Genomic DNA, 17411 nt, shown 5'->3' with positions numbered 1-17411 from the left:
AATGGACCAAAACACAAGGTCCCAATGGTATAACCCTTATTATAACTAAGGGTATTTTGGTCATATATTTGAAAATATTTTTTGAGACCTTAGGGTCCTAATTGTAACATTTTACAAAACTCGAGGTCCAAAATAGAATTTCTAAAAATATAGGGTTTGAATGGTAATGGACGAAAACACATGATCCCAAATGGTGTAAACCTTTTTTTTTTATGATAATTGAAATTTTATGTTTGTTAAGTTATTGTTGACGCAAGATTTCAACGATAATAAAATGAAGAAGAACTAGAAAATGAAAATGACAGTCATGATTTTACATAGTTGAGCTTATTACTTAAGCCTAGTCCACAAGTCGATTGTATTGACTGGAGAGTTTGCATGGGTTCAAGCTCTCTCTTCGAGTTTTCAATTGGGCAACATTTTTTCATGTACTAGTTGGTTTGCTTTTTCAATGAATTCCCAACCCTATTTATAGGCAGCTTGGGGAGATTAATACCCTCTAATCGGGGTTTAGTACATGGAAAATATAATTACTGGGTTAATCCCAAATTACAATAGGAAAAAAGTGTAGTGTGTTTAAGGTGGCATGCAAGCATACCTACACTTGTTTGTCAAGTAAACTCCTCCCTTCGAGCAGCTCCTTAGAGGCTTCCATGTCCACAAGCATACAACCACATCTGGGTAATGGTGCCAATGTTAGGCGACACACCACCTATTCCTAAGGGTGGTCCTGATCTTCTAACATTCCACGTTGTCGATTGTACGGAGGGGACACCACATTTCTAGGCAACCACCACTTATGTTTAAGGTGGGTGGGTACGCATGTTAGGGTGGCCCCCGCCTCTCATGAGCGGACATGTGGGCTCGGAGGATGCAGATGATTCCCGAGAAGGGAGCATCCTGCTTGGGCTCTGTCTCTTGGACTTCTTTGAGGATAGGGCACTCGAGACTCTCGACAGTCCTCGGAGACTCCTCCGTTTCGTAAAGTCAGAGTTGGCCAAGTGTAGTTCACGCTAATTATCCCCTCGCTAGGTATGAAGAATTGACATGAGATTACAAGTTTTCTTGGTAGTCACACGTGTTTGTCTACTTGAAAAATACGAGTAACAATTATATTTTGTGTATTGGTATGTTTATTAACAACAAAAATATCTTTTATTTCTTTTATTTCATAATCACATACTTATATGATAATAATTAAATTAGATGAGATTTTGTACATGTTTTTTTCTTCATAATTTTGACTTGCTATTGCGGAAGCCATGTTTCATTTCTTCCGTGAACTCCATAGAAGAAAGATGGGTTACTCTTTTTGAAACTCTATTTTGTATACTTCACAAGTATTTTATTAACACAATTAAGATGTTTGAAACAAAGCTAACAACTTATTCTTGTGATTTTGATCCCAACTTATTATTTGAATCATTCCCACCCTTAACTGTGCCCTATCAACACCTACCCAGGCCACCCTATAGCTTTCGAGTTCCACGAGTGGAATTTTAACACTTGGAACAAATAAGAGATACTTTATATTAGGAGTAATTTTAGAGGCATTTTAGTTTATTTATTTCTAAAAGGATCAATTCCTTTATGAAGAAGTATGTCGAAAAAGTTATTTTGTCCAAAATTTATTAACATAGATTTTTTCTAAAAAAAAATTAAAGACTATTTTTTACCACTTATATATTTAAAGAGGGTTTTATTATATTCACATAACACATGAGATTTCGCAACACAGTAGGAAAAAAAAAAAAAAAAAAACCCATTTCATTTATACTAATGTTGCAAACTTGTGTCAATGGTTACACTTTTTCAATTACTTCATAAAGAAAGGCATTCTGTCCTCAATTATCACTAAGTTGAACAAAATACAAGTTTTAAAAGATTGCTAAATTTTTAATTTAAAAGATAAAGAGCTCCATAATAAAAAATATATCATTGCAAAGCTTCAACTGTAATTAAGCTTTCATCACCAATTCCCTCTCTTTTGTTACACAGAGATAATCAAACAAGGCATTATTTAGCAAGTCACTCTACATATCACGTTGGACTAGTTCCCTATCAAAAGTCAGTTGACTCCTATCATAACATCCTCCTCTTCTTTTCTTTTTCTTTTTCTCTTTTTGGGCTTTCCCTATCGGTTTTGGCCGAAACATTAAAGAAAATTCTAAAAATTACAGCATAACAAGGACAATAAAAACATTTAGAAAAGAATAAAAAGAGCATAGTATATACCGGTTTTATGAACACGAGAATGAGACAGATATACAACTAGCTTTTAGCTATCTAGGCTTCACCAATAGGCTTAAAATTTTCGAGTTGAGATTTCAAAAAGGCATGCTCATGTCGCATTCTCTCAAGCCGAGCCTCAACCATGTACATCTCATCTTTGAGGTGATGCATTCGCTTTTCCAACCAAACCAAGGCTTCAGATGATATTCTCCCACCACCCAATTTGCTGTCCATGCCCATATTATACTCTGCTGGTGAGTGTACATGGATGTGTTGAGGTCTAGCTAGAAGGGCAAGTATGCTCAACTGAAGAAAAAAAAACAATTTAGCTAATAACTTGTGTAAAAAAAAAATACATATACAGATCCCACATTTTCCAGAGCAAACACATATCTATATCATGCTACTGATCATATTATTTGAACAAAACTACAGAAATCAAATAATCGTACCTGCATTAGGAGAATAACAAAAAAAATTATAGCCACGACCAGGGAAAGGTTGCTTTGAGTTTTCATAGATGAATAGATTCTCGCCATAAATTCACTGATCCATGATACAAAAGAAGAAACATCACCCAACTTTGCTTGATGTAATCTGTTTACGTGGTGGTTAACAGCCACAAAATTTGAGACATTCTGCACTCTCAATTGTTCACTAGATTCATTTATCCTCTCTGATGATTCCAATTGTTTTTCTTCTCTTTCAGAGTGTACTTCACCATTTGGAGCAACAGTAGTCACAGAATTTTCTTCTGGTCAATGAAGAACAAATAAATATTATTATAGAATGTTGTATGAAAAGGCTTTACGAAAACATCATGATATTGCCCTAAACAAATCAGAAGGCGTGAACTGAGAACTCTCCAACTAAGCAAGTGTATAGCAGTCCAACCTTTTTGTTTTTCAAGGTTCTTCTTCTTTAACAGCTCATGCGCCTGAAGGAAACAACAATTTTACATCCTTAGTCAAACAAAGTAAACTATGAATTGAACATGTATTAGACAAAAATCATAATATGATGAAAGAGAGAGAGTAATTAAAAATACCATGCTTATCCAGGTTCCATAAGCTTCTCGACATTCTTCTAACGTAGACTGCACTATTTTACCTGCAATTACTTACGCCCATTACAAATCAAATGAACCCCACAATAAAATTGGATTTCTAATATGAAGATGTTGTAATGCAGCAAAGGTGCATTCATGCAAGCCTCTGAGAGATATACAGCTTGCAGCAAGACTAACGGTTGTCCTAAACAAACAATTATTGAAGCTAAAATCTTCTGATCAAACAGGCCATCCTCATGCAAAACTATCAAAATATGCTTGTACACAAGACACTAACCAAAGTCCAGAGGTCTTGTGCTTGGAGTCTAATAGTTATAGTTGTTGCTCAACTTCAAAATTATCTCAAATTATTCTACTATAGTTTGCAGTTTTATGCAAGATAATTTGAAAGGGAAAGTCACTTTGGTCCCCTAAAGAATTAATCTGACAGTTGCCCAACACTAAATTCCCAAATTACAAGTTACAGGTTTGAAAAAGAAAGCTACCACGTGATTTAAATTATATAGTAGTCTCAGAAAATTAAAAACTAAATTAGAATTTCATAGAAGGCCTTCATATCCCGTCAATTTAATTTATATAAGAAAACTACTTTAAAATTTCCTTTTCCTTCAACCAAACTATATTAGATTTTGATCTACGACCCCTTCCTTGTACGTAAATGTTCAGGACATGCTAGATAAACACAATTTTAAGGCTGAATTTATAGCTCCAATTTCATCAATAATGTCAGCCAAATGACCAATGTTGCAGCAAACTACTGAAAGCCACAACTAGTTATTCATAAAAGAGCATGTTAATCAATCAAAACAATAAGTATTGGTAGAAGAAAACCTTTCCAAACAGTTCTCCTTAAAAATACAACATTCAAATACACCCGTAAAACGCAGCACTCTTTTGATTCATCAGCATCTCTCTCCACGTCCCAGAGCCCCTGATTAGATGTAGGATAAATGGATGTAAGAACCAAACTATCATGATAATAAGCTATGGAAATATTACGTTAAAGATGAAGAATAAGAAGAAAAAAAAACAGGCACACAAACAATCATGTGAATACCAGAAAGAACGAAAGAAAATAGATCAATAATTTTCTGTTTCAAGAAAGATGAAAAGTTAAAAGTATAGTAAAATTTTATGATGAGGAAATCTTCGGTCTATTATATCATATTCAAATTATGAAATAGAAAACTCAATTTTATATTAACTTACAGTGAACTAAAGAAAGCTCGTAATTCCCAAAGAATAAACCAAATTTATAATATAGAGATCTTGTAGGGAAAAACATTGTTCAATGCTTTAAGGACAGAAACAATAGAAGCCTTTTTAAATTCGAAAAATTCTTATGCTGTGCACGTTTGCCAACCATGTAAACTAAAAACAAGATTAAGACATTTTCTTATGAGTACCTACATCAAGTTGAAAATAAAAACTAAATAAATAAATGTGACAAATACCTCGACACGAAAATAATCTCCATAGGGAACGTCACTAACTTCTTGTGATGTCTCAATAACCAAATGACTGCAAATCAAAGATAAATATGTTAAGAAAACACCAAAGCCACAATCTACAAGAGCACCATGTAGAAAAAATATTAAATGACTATAAAATGAAAAAAAAAAAAAACTTAGGCTAAACTTCTAATAAATAAGAATAATAGTTCATGATCTTCCAACTGGAAAGAGGCTCGATCAAGCACTTAGAAGAACCACTGATCCAAAAAGTTTATAAGTTCGTAGAAAGTGACTAAGTTTGTCTTTCATAATCTAACAATCTTTCACAACATCCAGACAGTTTTAATTTCATAGAAAGAGACTAAATTCTTCTTTCATAATCTAACACTCTTGCACAACATCCAGACAAATAGACGATCTCAACTTCTACTATTTAGCTTCCCAAAATAATAAAATGAAGCTAGCCAACTAGTCATTATTCAAGTTCATTTTTTTAAGTACTTCAGTGGGAACCAGTTGAAATCAATTACTGTAAACTAGATAAGCAAAAAACACTGAGCTCTTTCATTAGATATAATTTATGTCATCAGCTTGCCAGCTTACACAGTGGTGTCAAGTGGTATAATTTACACAGTAGTATAATTTACAACCACATAGAGCAAAACCAAACATTGTCTTACAAATGAGCATCACAAATTGCTTAAAATAGATAACTAAGTCCCACAATGTCATTGTCAACCAAATATACTACTCATCTAAACTCAAACAAACACGTATCGTTAGAGCACATTCAACACTATCCAACTTCTAGTTGAACAGCCTTGAAAACATTGAACTTATAAAAAGAAAAAGAAAAATATAAAGCAAGAGGACAACCATCCTGAAGAAAATACATCAAGAATGCACAAACTCTAAAAATGAAACTCAAACTTCTTTACTGTGGGATTGCTACAGAATTATATAACTAAAAAAATTCTTAAAAATCAGTGAATCCATATTCATCTAAACATATGATTAAGTGAAAAGAAGAATTATAAATCAATAATGGATAAGGAGAAAAGGTCAACCCTGCCAGGCAATAAATGAAAATTATTTCAAATTATTTTTAAACCAGTACCTGTTCTTATATAACCGAAATTTCTGGGTTTCCTGACAACCACCAAATTTTGCACCTTTACAACATCAAAAATCAACACAACAAAATGAGACACAAGACAAATAATACTACAGACATGTAAGGCCCCTGCATACACTTGCCACTTAAAGTTGAAAGATCCATGGGCCATACCAAAGTACAGTTTTATTGGATGCAGAAATGATACATCACGAGCATGCCCAAACTTGTCATGGGGATACCATGAATTGCATTTAAATTCTGTAAAGTACAAGAGCAATAAATGTATCAAATCTTCACATTAAGGAGAGCCTAAGAAAATGGCATTAAAATCTAATCATTTACAAGCTGCCTACCTTTGTCTCCACAGTTACTATGAAATGATTCGACAAAATTAACTGCATCATCTGAAAAGAAGTAATTAAAGAAGTCCTCTACTTTTATCTGCACAAAAAGATTAAAAGTATAATTGTCACTGAACTTGATAAATTAAAATTAAAGTTAGGCATTTATTGAAATTGAACAGAATGCTACCGGAAATTGTGATTCTGCAACCATTGTATAACCTTCTGCAACTGCAGTAAAAAAGTACACATAAATTAAGGCCATACACTAGAACTGTGAAAATGGCATGACTTCTATAACTCAACTAAATTGAATAAGTGAGATTATATTTCCCACATTATTTAGGAGAGGATTTGACTTTCCCCTCAACATAAATGCAGCTTTATAACTTAAGTTTTAAAATTTTGAAACCACTGTTTCCTCTAAACAGAAATGACACTTAACCAAAAACAAGTCAAGATTTAAAAACTCGAAATTATCCCCATTTGATATATATATATAAATAGGAGCAGGGTCAGTGGACACACATTTCTACACAAATTTTTACACCATGTTAATCTAATAGTGGTAATTAAAATACATGATAAATCATAAAACTTATAAATATATATACGAGGAAATTTTTAATTTTATTGTGTTTCAGTCATTAGATCAAACTGACCTAGTGGTGTTTATCATATAAAAATCTGTATAGAAATATCTGTCCATTGAACATAGCACAAATATATATAAACCAACATGAGAAATGATAAGCTTTATAATTACTCTTAGAGGCTCTTCTATACTTCGCATGAAACAATACAATTTAATCAACTTGACCATAAGATGGACAATGTGTTCCCAAAAACATACAAGGACAAATTATTGGGGTGGTCTTCTATATTAGGAAGCTCAACTAAGAACAGGGAACCAACAGATATGATTATAATGTTACAAAATCTAGACTAAACTCACTTTTGGGGGCATCACAATCCTCCTGCTTCCATATAGAAGTGGTGCTTGAAGATGAAGACTTAATTTCCGGAACAATTACTATATCCTGTTCTATAATGTCCTGCAGCTCTGCAATTGTTGTTGACGCAGAAACATCTTCAACATTGGAAGGAACCATAAAACCTTGTGCAATTGAGATGTCTAGGTTCCTAGCTCATATAGGGCAATAACATTAATATGTTATCATTGATATTTGTCCGAGTAATAAAAAAATTAACTTTATTGTCATCTCGTAAATATACCTATTGTTAGAGTCCACTTCTTCAATTGACTGAATAATGGTCGTGACTTCCTCAATCGCAACTCCATTCTCTTGGCTGCTGGTTACAGATGCTGAATCCTGATGATATAGGAAATTTTTGTTTTGCAATGCTTATTATATATGAAATTTGGATTTTTATAAAAGAGATGAAAAGAAAAGAAAAGGCACAAGAAGTCTACCCAAAAGCTAAAAGGTACAAAAACTTTTCCACACTATCTTTCAAATTCCTTAGAGTCAAAAAGAAGAGTATCTCTAAATTCTTTTTATCCACCAAAATCCAGAAGCTCAGCATTACATTTTTTTTTTAATAAGAAACACTATTAAGCATAATGAATTCCTAACATAGTTTTATATCTTTAATTTAATTTCATCATCGCTTGATATATTACCCCGTCAAAATTAAAGCTAAAAAAAAGACGCAAAGTTGAAGGATAAATGAGTATACAAACTAACTCACACTCGACTCCAGTGAGAAACAACATCAAAAACAGAAAAGTGAACATTTAGCTCAAATAAATGAAACACCTGCTGGTCTGTAATTAGTTTGGCATCATTACTATGTTGCAACCACCCATCATTGATGAGCTTGAAAGCTTCATCACGAGAGAGAAACGACCCAAAAAAGTACTGCCAAATCAATAATTGAGGAAAACATCAGAAGCTGATGCTAAAATGAAAGAGGGTTAAAAATAGAGGCTGTAGCACAAGTTCCATGAGGGCCAATATAAAAAAAATAAAGATTAACAAACAAAAAAAACACCTTAGCACTACCTTTTTGCATCCAGCAAAAATTTCTATGGCATTGGGGAAGATCCCTGCTGTCTTTGCTCTTCGTACACTTGTCACTTCATGGAATGGGATCATTTTCTGAAGCATGACTCACAAGATTCCCAACAATTAAAAACCAAGTTGCATAGTTTAGATTTTGATTCCATGTATAGAAATAAACAATGCCAGTAAAAATGCCAAACCATTATAGGGCACCAACAAAGTCAAAATATAAAGCACTTTGAAAGTAGGGGTGGATATAGCCTAAAAGTTCATCTCAGCAGGCTCAAGGAATTTTACAAGAAAGTCTCACTCAAGCTGTGAACAGAAAAACAATTAGATTTTGGGAAAGATATTTGGGCGGGAAAAGTTACTTTGGACGAAAGCTTCCATTACCATATAGGATTTCTAATTCTCATGATGTTACCTTACCATAGTTGATTTAAGAACAAATGAAAAGCTGGGAGATCAGGAGGCTTCTCTAGGGATTTCAAGTTTCATAGAAATCTTAACAAAAGGAGCTTCTACAGATATCACATTTGATTATGATATTAGATTCATTTACTAGTTGTACCTCGGTTGCTGATATAAGGATTTAGAAGGAAGAAAGTTCAGAATAATTCACATGCGAGTCTATTTTCAAATTTCTGACTTCAGTGGAACTTTCTAATATCATTTTGCATTTTTTTTTTCATTTATTTGGACCTGAAATGTAAAAGTGATTAGATGGCTGTTGGCATTGCAAAAGTTAAATGCTTAAAACAGCATATGTAGAAAACCTTTCCTGTGCAGTTATCCTAATTGAGGTGTTCTATGCAAACATAGTGCTGAATCTAGTGACCATATTTTGCCCATTGTCAATTTGTTGGGACTTTATGGTCAAGATTGCTACAAGAATTTGATGTATCTTGAGTATGCTGATTGCCAGAATATTGTACAGCATATGAATGGCCTAGGTAGTTTTAAGGGTGGTACTGAAAGCAAGCAGAAAACTTTATGAAGCATGGCTGTTCCAGCCATTTTGTAAGCTGTGTGGTTAAAGACAAATAATAGGAGCTTTAACACTGTGGAAGATGATCTTTCTTCCATATGGCATAGAGTGAAATTCTGGGTGGCAATATGGGTCTTTAAAACTTGGCAGTTCAAAGCATTATCTTTTTTGGTGCTAAATAACAATTGGCACCTGTGGTTGTAACATATAATCATGTCTTGTCAAATTTTACATTAATATACAGCTATCATTTCTTATTTAAAAATTATTGATACAATCAAGCCCCAAAAAAATATAGAATAAATACTTAACAGCCAAGTATAAAATAATTACAGAGTTAATTGAGAAATGAGTTCATCATCGTACCTTTGTTTCGTACCCGAATATGTTAGAGTAAAAACAAATATAGTGAACAAAAAGGTACATATGACCCTACAAAAGATAAATATAAATAGCATTAGGAAACAAGAAATAGAATGTTAGAAATTGATTGCACAGTATACAAGTCAAAGAGACCGTAACACCTGAATTAGTATATTTTCCTGGAATGCACAGTTAAAATCCTCAATAAGAACCTGTGAAATAACAGAGACAATGAGTGCAACTAAAGCAATAACATAGAATCTTCAAACCCTTGAGTATGTGTACAGTGTACTCACTTCTTCAGGAGGAAGACGAAACAATTGGCGATACTCTTCGCTTCTTAATATAGTTGCAGTCTGAAACAAACCAATACGGAACTTTCAATCGAATAGGAAAAAGAAATCATTTACCGCAAAAAGATTCTAAGCCAACGACTGATCCACTACACCAATTTCTCATGCTACATTCTTAATCTAAGAAACGTTTCAAGTTTCTATAATTTCAGAATAATTATTCCGAAATTCCCCTTCATAATTTGTATCAAAAAAAAATTCACTAGTCTAAGAACTCAAAATCCAGTTTACAACAATTAAAGAGACCAGACGAAAACAATGCAAGAATTTCTAAGCCTTTTCCAGTGGCTCACAAACAAGAAAAATAGAAAATGAAGAAAATTTGAACGCATACAAGTTCATTACCCAATTCTGACAACAATTTGGACAAAAAAACAACAATTGAATTACCAAATGACCTGAGTATCGTCGCGATCAGGCGTGGCGGGGAGGGAGGAGGAATCGTAGACGGTTTCGGAGGATAATCGCGTGGGAGAAGGCTCCATAGAAGACGGCTGCGACGGCTCTTTGATGATCTCGGAGGCGGCGGCCACGGAAGCAGAAGCCACAGCCATGAGTAGACGAGAGAGAAAATTAGGGTTTCGGTTAGAGGAGAGAGAGAAGGCAGTGGTGGTGGTTTTGGGAGAGAAGGTCGGTTGAGTTTGTTAGGAGAGCCACATTCCGCGTCGGCAGTGGTGTTGGTGTTGGTGTTGGTGTGTGCGTGTGGTAGTTGGAGAAAGAAAGGAAGAGAAGAGAAAATAATAGAAAGGAAGAGAAGAGAAGAGAGCCTTTTAGTTTACGACTTCTTTCATACTAGCTTGCTTATTAAATTAGACACGTTGACCTTTTCGACACGTGCCATCCCTTTGTTTCCCGACTTTATTACACTCCACACCCATACCACATACTATATAAATATGCATAAATAAATATATATTTGCATTGGATAAACACATTCTCACTGCAATCTTTAATCAAACATTATATTTGGGAATTTGAGCTTCTATCTCCTACTACCACAAAAGTTATTTGCACCCAAATATATATAGGAACTTTATTAATTAGGAGATATTTTTATGACATTCTTTAATTTCTTTTTTTTATTAATTTTGTTTTATCTTATTTTCATAAAAAAAAAATTTAAATAATATAAAAATTTTCTAGAAAAAAACTCTTACTAACAAGTTTTTATTTTAATTTTTTTATTTAAATATTTAATATATTATATTTATATGTATTTTTTTAGAATATGAAAAAAGAAAAAAAAATAGAAAAATATGTGCTTAAGTTGAAAAAAAATATCATATATCAATTTTCTAATAAAAATAGAATGTCTTAATTAAATTTTGGGATGCAAATATAAAGCCCCATCACAAAAATATCATGTGTCAAATATTTAAAAAAAATATATTTGAAAAGCTTTATTTATATTAAAATATCCTTATCATTATTTTATTCTCATCTTTTTTTTTTCTTCTTCTCATTTATTGTCAAATCTAAACACAAAATCATTCTCACTCCCAAATTTCACTCATTTCATCAATTTTTGTTGTCATTTTCTTGCGAAATAACACAAAAATTCATGTAATTCACCTTAAAACACAAAGATTTAGCACCTCAAATCCATAAAAATACTAATATTTTATGTTATTGGAAAAAGAAACTCATAGTTAAGTAACTTTAAACTTAATGCAGTAATAAGTGAACCTTTAAAGCATGGGAGTACATCTATTTATATTTTTGTGTTTTTTTTCCCAAATATAGGTTTTGGCTACATTTCTCTGGAAAAAAAATTATTGGAATTCAAGAAATGTTCAGTGATCAGTTCATTCAATTGCATTTGGATGACTAACGTAATTTTGCAAAACAAATTGATTGGCTTCAATCAGTTTTCGATGATAGGCATAACGTTTGCAAAAAAATTGATTGTCCTCGATTATATTTCGATGGATGTTTGATGATAGGCATAGAATTTGTTTGGTCTCTATTCGATGCTAATTTAAAACCATTAAATTTATCACTCTGCCTTTTTTATGCATTTCAAAGCAATTCGATGTAGTTTGATGCAATGGGCAAATTGACATATTGTTATTTTATTTTTTTGCTTTGCATAAGCGTAAAAGTTCATATATTTGTTTCATACAATGGTGTGTGAGAATAGAAAGAAGACTATTGGGTTTTTTTTACTTGCGTAATTAGCTTGACAAGGGACGTAAGTTATTACAACTGTTGAACAACTTGTCTGAAGTACTTGTGATGGATAGGTCTTTGATTAACTTAAAATTGGAAGTTTCTTATACATGTGATGGACAATCCTTAGCTCCCATTGTTCTATGATATGTGTGTACCGCATTTTCTTGAAGATAAAGTATGGTGAGCATAAGTTATGCATTGTTGCATTAGATGCTAACAACCACTTGAATCCAATTTCCTTTTTATAGCTGATAGTAAAAAATAAAAAATTTGGACCAACTTTTTGAGGAAGTAAAGGAAGCCATTGGTGAGGTTGATAACTTAATGTTTATATTAAACAAGTATGCTAGATTTACGCATGATTTGGAACTTGTTGATAACTCTATGAAAATAGAGTTATTTAGGGCCTGTTTGGTATTGTTTTCTGTTTTTTGTTTTCAAAATTGTGTTATCAGAAATGAGAATAGAAAACTGTTTTTGTAGTTTTCAAAAAACAAGAGGTGTTTGGTTAATATTTTCTAAAAACAATTTTTTAGTTTTATTTTTTTTAAATCTTAAATAAAAAATTAACAAATATATTTACAAAGAGAAAAATATTTTAAAAGTTTGCAATAAATAATGAGATAAAATAATTTAAAAGAAAAAATGATGAAAAATAAGAAGTGAGAAAATTTGAGAACAACAGAAAACAACTTTTCCTTGTTCTCAAAATTTTATGTTTTTTGTAACTTTGTTTTTAAAAATTGTTTTCTGAAAACAATGCCAAACACCCACACTTGTTTTCAAAAAACAGTTTTTAGCTTTTAAAAATAAAAAACAGTTTTTTAGTTAAGGTGCCAAACACCCTCTTAGCTTTTTTGTGCATTGAATTAGTTTTGTTCTCAAGCATTTTTAGTTTATTTTAGTGACTTTTAATTAATTTTAATTCATTTTTTAATATAATATTTATTTTATTATTTTTATTTAGTTTCCCATTAAGTAATTAATTTACCTCAATTATGTGTAATTTTGAAGATAACTAAATTAATTTCAAATGCTAGTTTTTGGTGCAGGGATTTCAAGAATGTTGCAGCATTTTCTGTAGCAAAATACACAAAAAAGATGATGTGAACACCATATGTAACGCCTTACTACTCAGGGACCATTACACTGTGTATTTTATATAGTGTTAAACTCGTTAAACGAGTCATTTGGCCATAATTGTGTAACTAAACGAGATTAACGGTTTAAGGTTAAATTTTTTAGTCAAAGATAACATCGTTTCATTAAAACGTCTACCTCATACATGAGATCCCAAAATACATTTAAAAGGTTCGCTGTAATGAAAATGTTACAACCTTCTGACCTAAGCGGCAAAATAGGGTTTGACCCTAGTTCCTCTTTAAACCCTCGGTCATGGTGGTCGAGTAGCCTCATATGTACACATCGTCGCTTAAGTTCTCCAACTCAATGATGGTCCAGCTTTCTTTTCCCTTTACTTGCACCATATAGCACCCGTGAGCCAAGGCTCAACAAGAAAACTTAAACATGCTCATAAGCGGATTATAACATATTACCAACTTAAAATGGTGTAGCACCATATGGTGCCCCATAACAACATTTAAATATAAAATGAAGATGATAAACATATTTGATCACTCGATCCTTCCAACAATCTCATTAGACATTTTGTCGAAAAAAAAAAGTCATATTGCATTAGAAACTAGCTTCAAACGATTGAGGATGAAAAAAAGGTCCTGATTCTTTGGCATTCATTCTTTGCAAAACCCAAATTGCTTTGATTTCCCTGAAACCCTTCTATTGACACACCATATTATAATCAAGGTCGCCATGTAAGCACTAGTATGTCCACACAATGAAAATATATTAAAATAAATAGTAGTTTTTCCATCAACAATCTGACCAAAATGAGAAAAAGCCTATTTATTTAACTTGTCATCTGTAGTTAATCTTGAAAGATCTGATAGTGTAGACTTACATTTATATACCTGAATTGTAACGCTCTAATTTCTCATAATATTCTTGAGAACACAATGTTGGATCATAAATATAAACATTACTCCTTTATTTAAGAAAATCATAATAAGCAAAGGGATTCCGTGTCTTTACAAAAATAAAATAAGGTTTGTAACAAGATAAAATGAGCAACATTACGATATAAAAATAAAACTTAAAAGAAAATGATTTAATAAAATAGGCCCACTAGATTATTCCTGGGCTATATGGTCCCACAAATACATCACTGAGCTCTTAGGTCCCATTCACCACCGAACTTTCTATCCTCAATTGTTTGCACAACAACATAATAAGGAGTGAGTTTCTAAGCCCAGTAAGAAAAATACAAAAAGTCATATAACAAGTAATCATAACAGACATACCATAAATCATACAAAAGTTAATAATACCTTAAAACATAAACATAATCTAGATCATAACCATAGGTCATAAGAGATCATAATCATAGGTCATTGTCATATGTCATAATCATAATAGGTCATGATAGATCATAATAACAAGACAAGTATAAGAAAAAGATAAGTGCTTATACAGGGGTGGCAGTTAAGCCCGGACATAAGTCTGTCATACAATTTTGGCAACCGAGCCTACCGGACATCAATTTAGGTCTGTCATACATTTCTGAACACCTTAGGTCCAACCACACTTATCTTCTTTTTGTACCTGAAATGTTAGGGTCATACATATCACAAGCTAGGTCATAAACTAAACTACCTAATTTTCCTTACCTTGAGTGTGGAAAAAGGGAAGAAAAGAGATTGCTTGTGCTAATAGATCTCGACCCAAACCTTATATATGACATAAAAGAATTAAATTAGAGACTTATAATAAAACTATACTTCCAAAAATTCTAAACCTTAATAAGTCATACCTTCACCCTAGAACCAAAGATGAAATCCTGAGCCTTCACTCTTATGCTTATCTCCAACAACGACACTAAGAGCTTTAATACTTTAGTAGATTTCGGCAATATATTGTCTTGATAGGGTTTAGTGTTTCTGCTATAGGGTTTATAAGGGCAATAGTGTTTGAGGCTTGATAGAAAAGAATAAATGAATTCTTGAGCACTATAAATGTAACGCCCTACCTCCTTAGAGTCGTTACTAAGTGAGTTTAAAATGTGCTTCTAACTCGCTAATCGAGGTTTTAAGGTAAACGTGTAATTAAATCATAAACAAGGACATAAACTTTGAAAATAATCTCATTTACTGAAATTCATAAAACATTTAACAGTTGGGATCCCAAAATACTGTTTACAAATATTTACAACTCAAAATATACTCAAGGTCGGCTAAACGACAAAATAGAGTTCCTTACAAACAACTTCCAAAAACACCCTTGGTCGTGGCAGCCAGGAAGACCAGACATGTACGCGTCACGCCATGCTCTCCATACTCATGGTCGGTTCACCTTCTCCTTGCCCTTTCCTGCACCACAGAGCACCCGTGAGCCGAAGCCCAGCAAGAAAACTCCACATAAACAGATAACATATACATATGAACCACCTAGCATATAACCAATTTGTCATCAAGCTAACACATACGGCCATGCCGTCTCAGGCGCTTTACCAGGCCCTGAGTTTCAGTCTACACCGTAAGGATATCCCAGGTATCCCCTAGGGTCCTACCCTGGCAACTCGCACTCTGTGTGCTAAACGTTGCTCTCGGCCCCTTGTTGTTCTCAGCCTTCGCCGTTCCCGGCCCTAGCCGATCATTCACATATATGCATACACAGCATAATTTAAACATAACTTAAACATATACTAACATATTCAATGGGCTACACCCAACACATAATCATATAGGGTCGTGCCTTGCAACACAACTATGGGGCCTCGCCCTGTTCTATGGGTACAATAGTTTTCTTACCTGTGTCCCGAGCTTCTTGTGCACCGAAGTCACGAGCACGGTCCTCTAACCCGAGCCTCTCCGAAAACCTAGTCACAACACATATAAAACACTCTTTAATACTAACCAATCCAAAATCATTTCCTGGGATCAATCCCGTGCTCTCGGGACCTCCCGTTTCCCAAAACAAAGTAGCGGAAACATCCCCCGAGCCCCCTAGGCAAAAGCCCTAAAATTGAAATTTTCCCCTGCCCAGAAATGGCCTAGCGCTGCGGCGCCCTCCAATGAGGGCCGCGACGCCCAGAATGGCCCTCGTCCCCTGCTGCAGCCTAGCGCCACGGCGCAGAAGAACAGGGCCGCGACGCCCCTTCGCGAACCCATAATTCTGGGTTTTCCCTTGCATTTTCCCCGAGCCAAAACACTCCCAATGCATGCCTAAGCCTCAAATTCAATTTAAAACCTCAAATAAACCATCTAACAACTCATAAACACCAAGAACAAACCTAAATACACAATCAAACTCAAGAATTACTCAATGGTTCAAAATTCTCAAAACTTAAGCCAGTCTTTGAAAAACTTGGACCAGCCTTCAGAAATTCTAAACCAAACCAGAAATAAATTTCAATCATGCATAGAATTCTTACCTCAAATGGTGATTCGTCCTTGAGCTGCTTCCCAACCAAATTCCAAGCTTATTTCAACTCATCCAACTGAACCTAACCATAATTCACCCCATGAATCCACCAAACCAAAACACACTATTTTAACTATCAATTCTTGACATTCTTAATTGAATTTTACAATATAATTACTCAGAATTCTCTTACCTCAGTGTGTAAAGTAGTCCTCTAAATTTCTGGCCTCAACTCCCTTCTTGACTCCACAAAATTCAGAATCCCCTTTCCTTCCTTTCTTGATTCCTCTCTAACTTTCAACAAAAACAAGGTTTTGTCTAAGTGTAAAACGTGAATAGCTTCCCTTCTCAGCTGTAGTTATCTAAATCCAAGCCAAAAGACCCCTTTGACCCTCCATTTAACCCATACCCTATCTAATCCTCAAGGGAAAATTAGACTTTTATTATCCTCTTACAAAAATACCATTTTATCACTTAGAGTAGCTATCCTCACTGGTTACCAATGGTTACTCAAACCACTAAAATACCACTAACCATTAATTAAATGTCCCCAACTAAATTTATAAAATTTCCCAAAATACCCATAGGCTCTTCTCGAGCCGGGTATTTAAATCTCGTTGTGACTTTAAGAGGACTAGCTCTCTAGGACCGTCTCGGAACGTGCATCACAAATATATTACCATTATATCACATACATTACATTTATGCCCTCAATGAGCTAAAATTACCAATTCGCCCCTAACAGCCAAATGGGGCCCACATGCATATTTATTTCACCTAAACATGCATTCTAACCAC

General features: G+C 33.7%; 1 protein-coding gene across 2 annotated transcripts; it reads right to left on the bottom strand.

Annotated features, from left to right (window-relative positions):
- Positions 1–1917: 1917 nt before the first annotated feature.
- LOC133805190 (protein VASCULAR ASSOCIATED DEATH 1, chloroplastic) lies at positions 1918–10701 on the bottom strand. Of its 2 annotated transcripts, none has more exons than XM_062243306.1 (18): positions 10343–10701; positions 9888–9947; positions 9753–9803; positions 9595–9660; positions 8241–8336; positions 7995–8096; positions 7450–7547; positions 7169–7356; positions 6404–6444; positions 6226–6313; positions 6044–6130; positions 5873–5927; positions 4756–4822; positions 4133–4232; positions 3281–3342; positions 3127–3169; positions 2685–2986; positions 1918–2538 (listed from the first exon to the last, which is right to left on the bottom strand). In XM_062243306.1, exons 1-18 carry the CDS (start codon positions 10496–10498, stop codon positions 2287–2289), a joined length of 1914 nt encoding a protein of 637 aa, XP_062099290.1. In that variant the 5' UTR covers positions 10499–10701; the 3' UTR covers positions 1918–2286. The 2 variants fall into 2 exon arrangements, with proteins under 2 accessions (XP_062099290.1, XP_062099291.1); XM_062243307.1 differs by having other exon boundaries at positions 10335–10473.
- Between the last annotated feature and the right edge of the window lie 6710 nt (positions 10702–17411).

The sequence above is a fragment of the Humulus lupulus genome, chromosome X (genome assembly GCF_963169125.1).
Source record: "Humulus lupulus chromosome X, drHumLupu1.1, whole genome shotgun sequence".
NCBI classification, from domain to species: domain Eukaryota; kingdom Viridiplantae; phylum Streptophyta; class Magnoliopsida; order Rosales; family Cannabaceae; genus Humulus; species Humulus lupulus.
Note: the sequence above shows the minus strand (reverse complement) of the source record. Positions and strands in the feature narration are given on the sequence as shown.

Bases quoted from the DNA above. Each gene is read 5' to 3' on its own strand.
- LOC133805190 (XM_062243306.1), bottom strand. From the start codon at position 10,498: ATGGCTGTGGCTTCTGCTTCCGTGGCCGCCGCCTCCGAGATCATCAAA. The intron at 9,661-9,752 runs GTGTTACGGTCT...TATCTTTTGTAG, and splicing joins AGGAAAATATACTAATTCAG to GGTCATATGTACCTTTTTGT. The intron at 8,337-9,594 runs GTACGATGATGA...GTCATGCTTCAG, and splicing joins TATTCGGGTACGAAACAAAG to AAAATGATCCCATTCCATGA.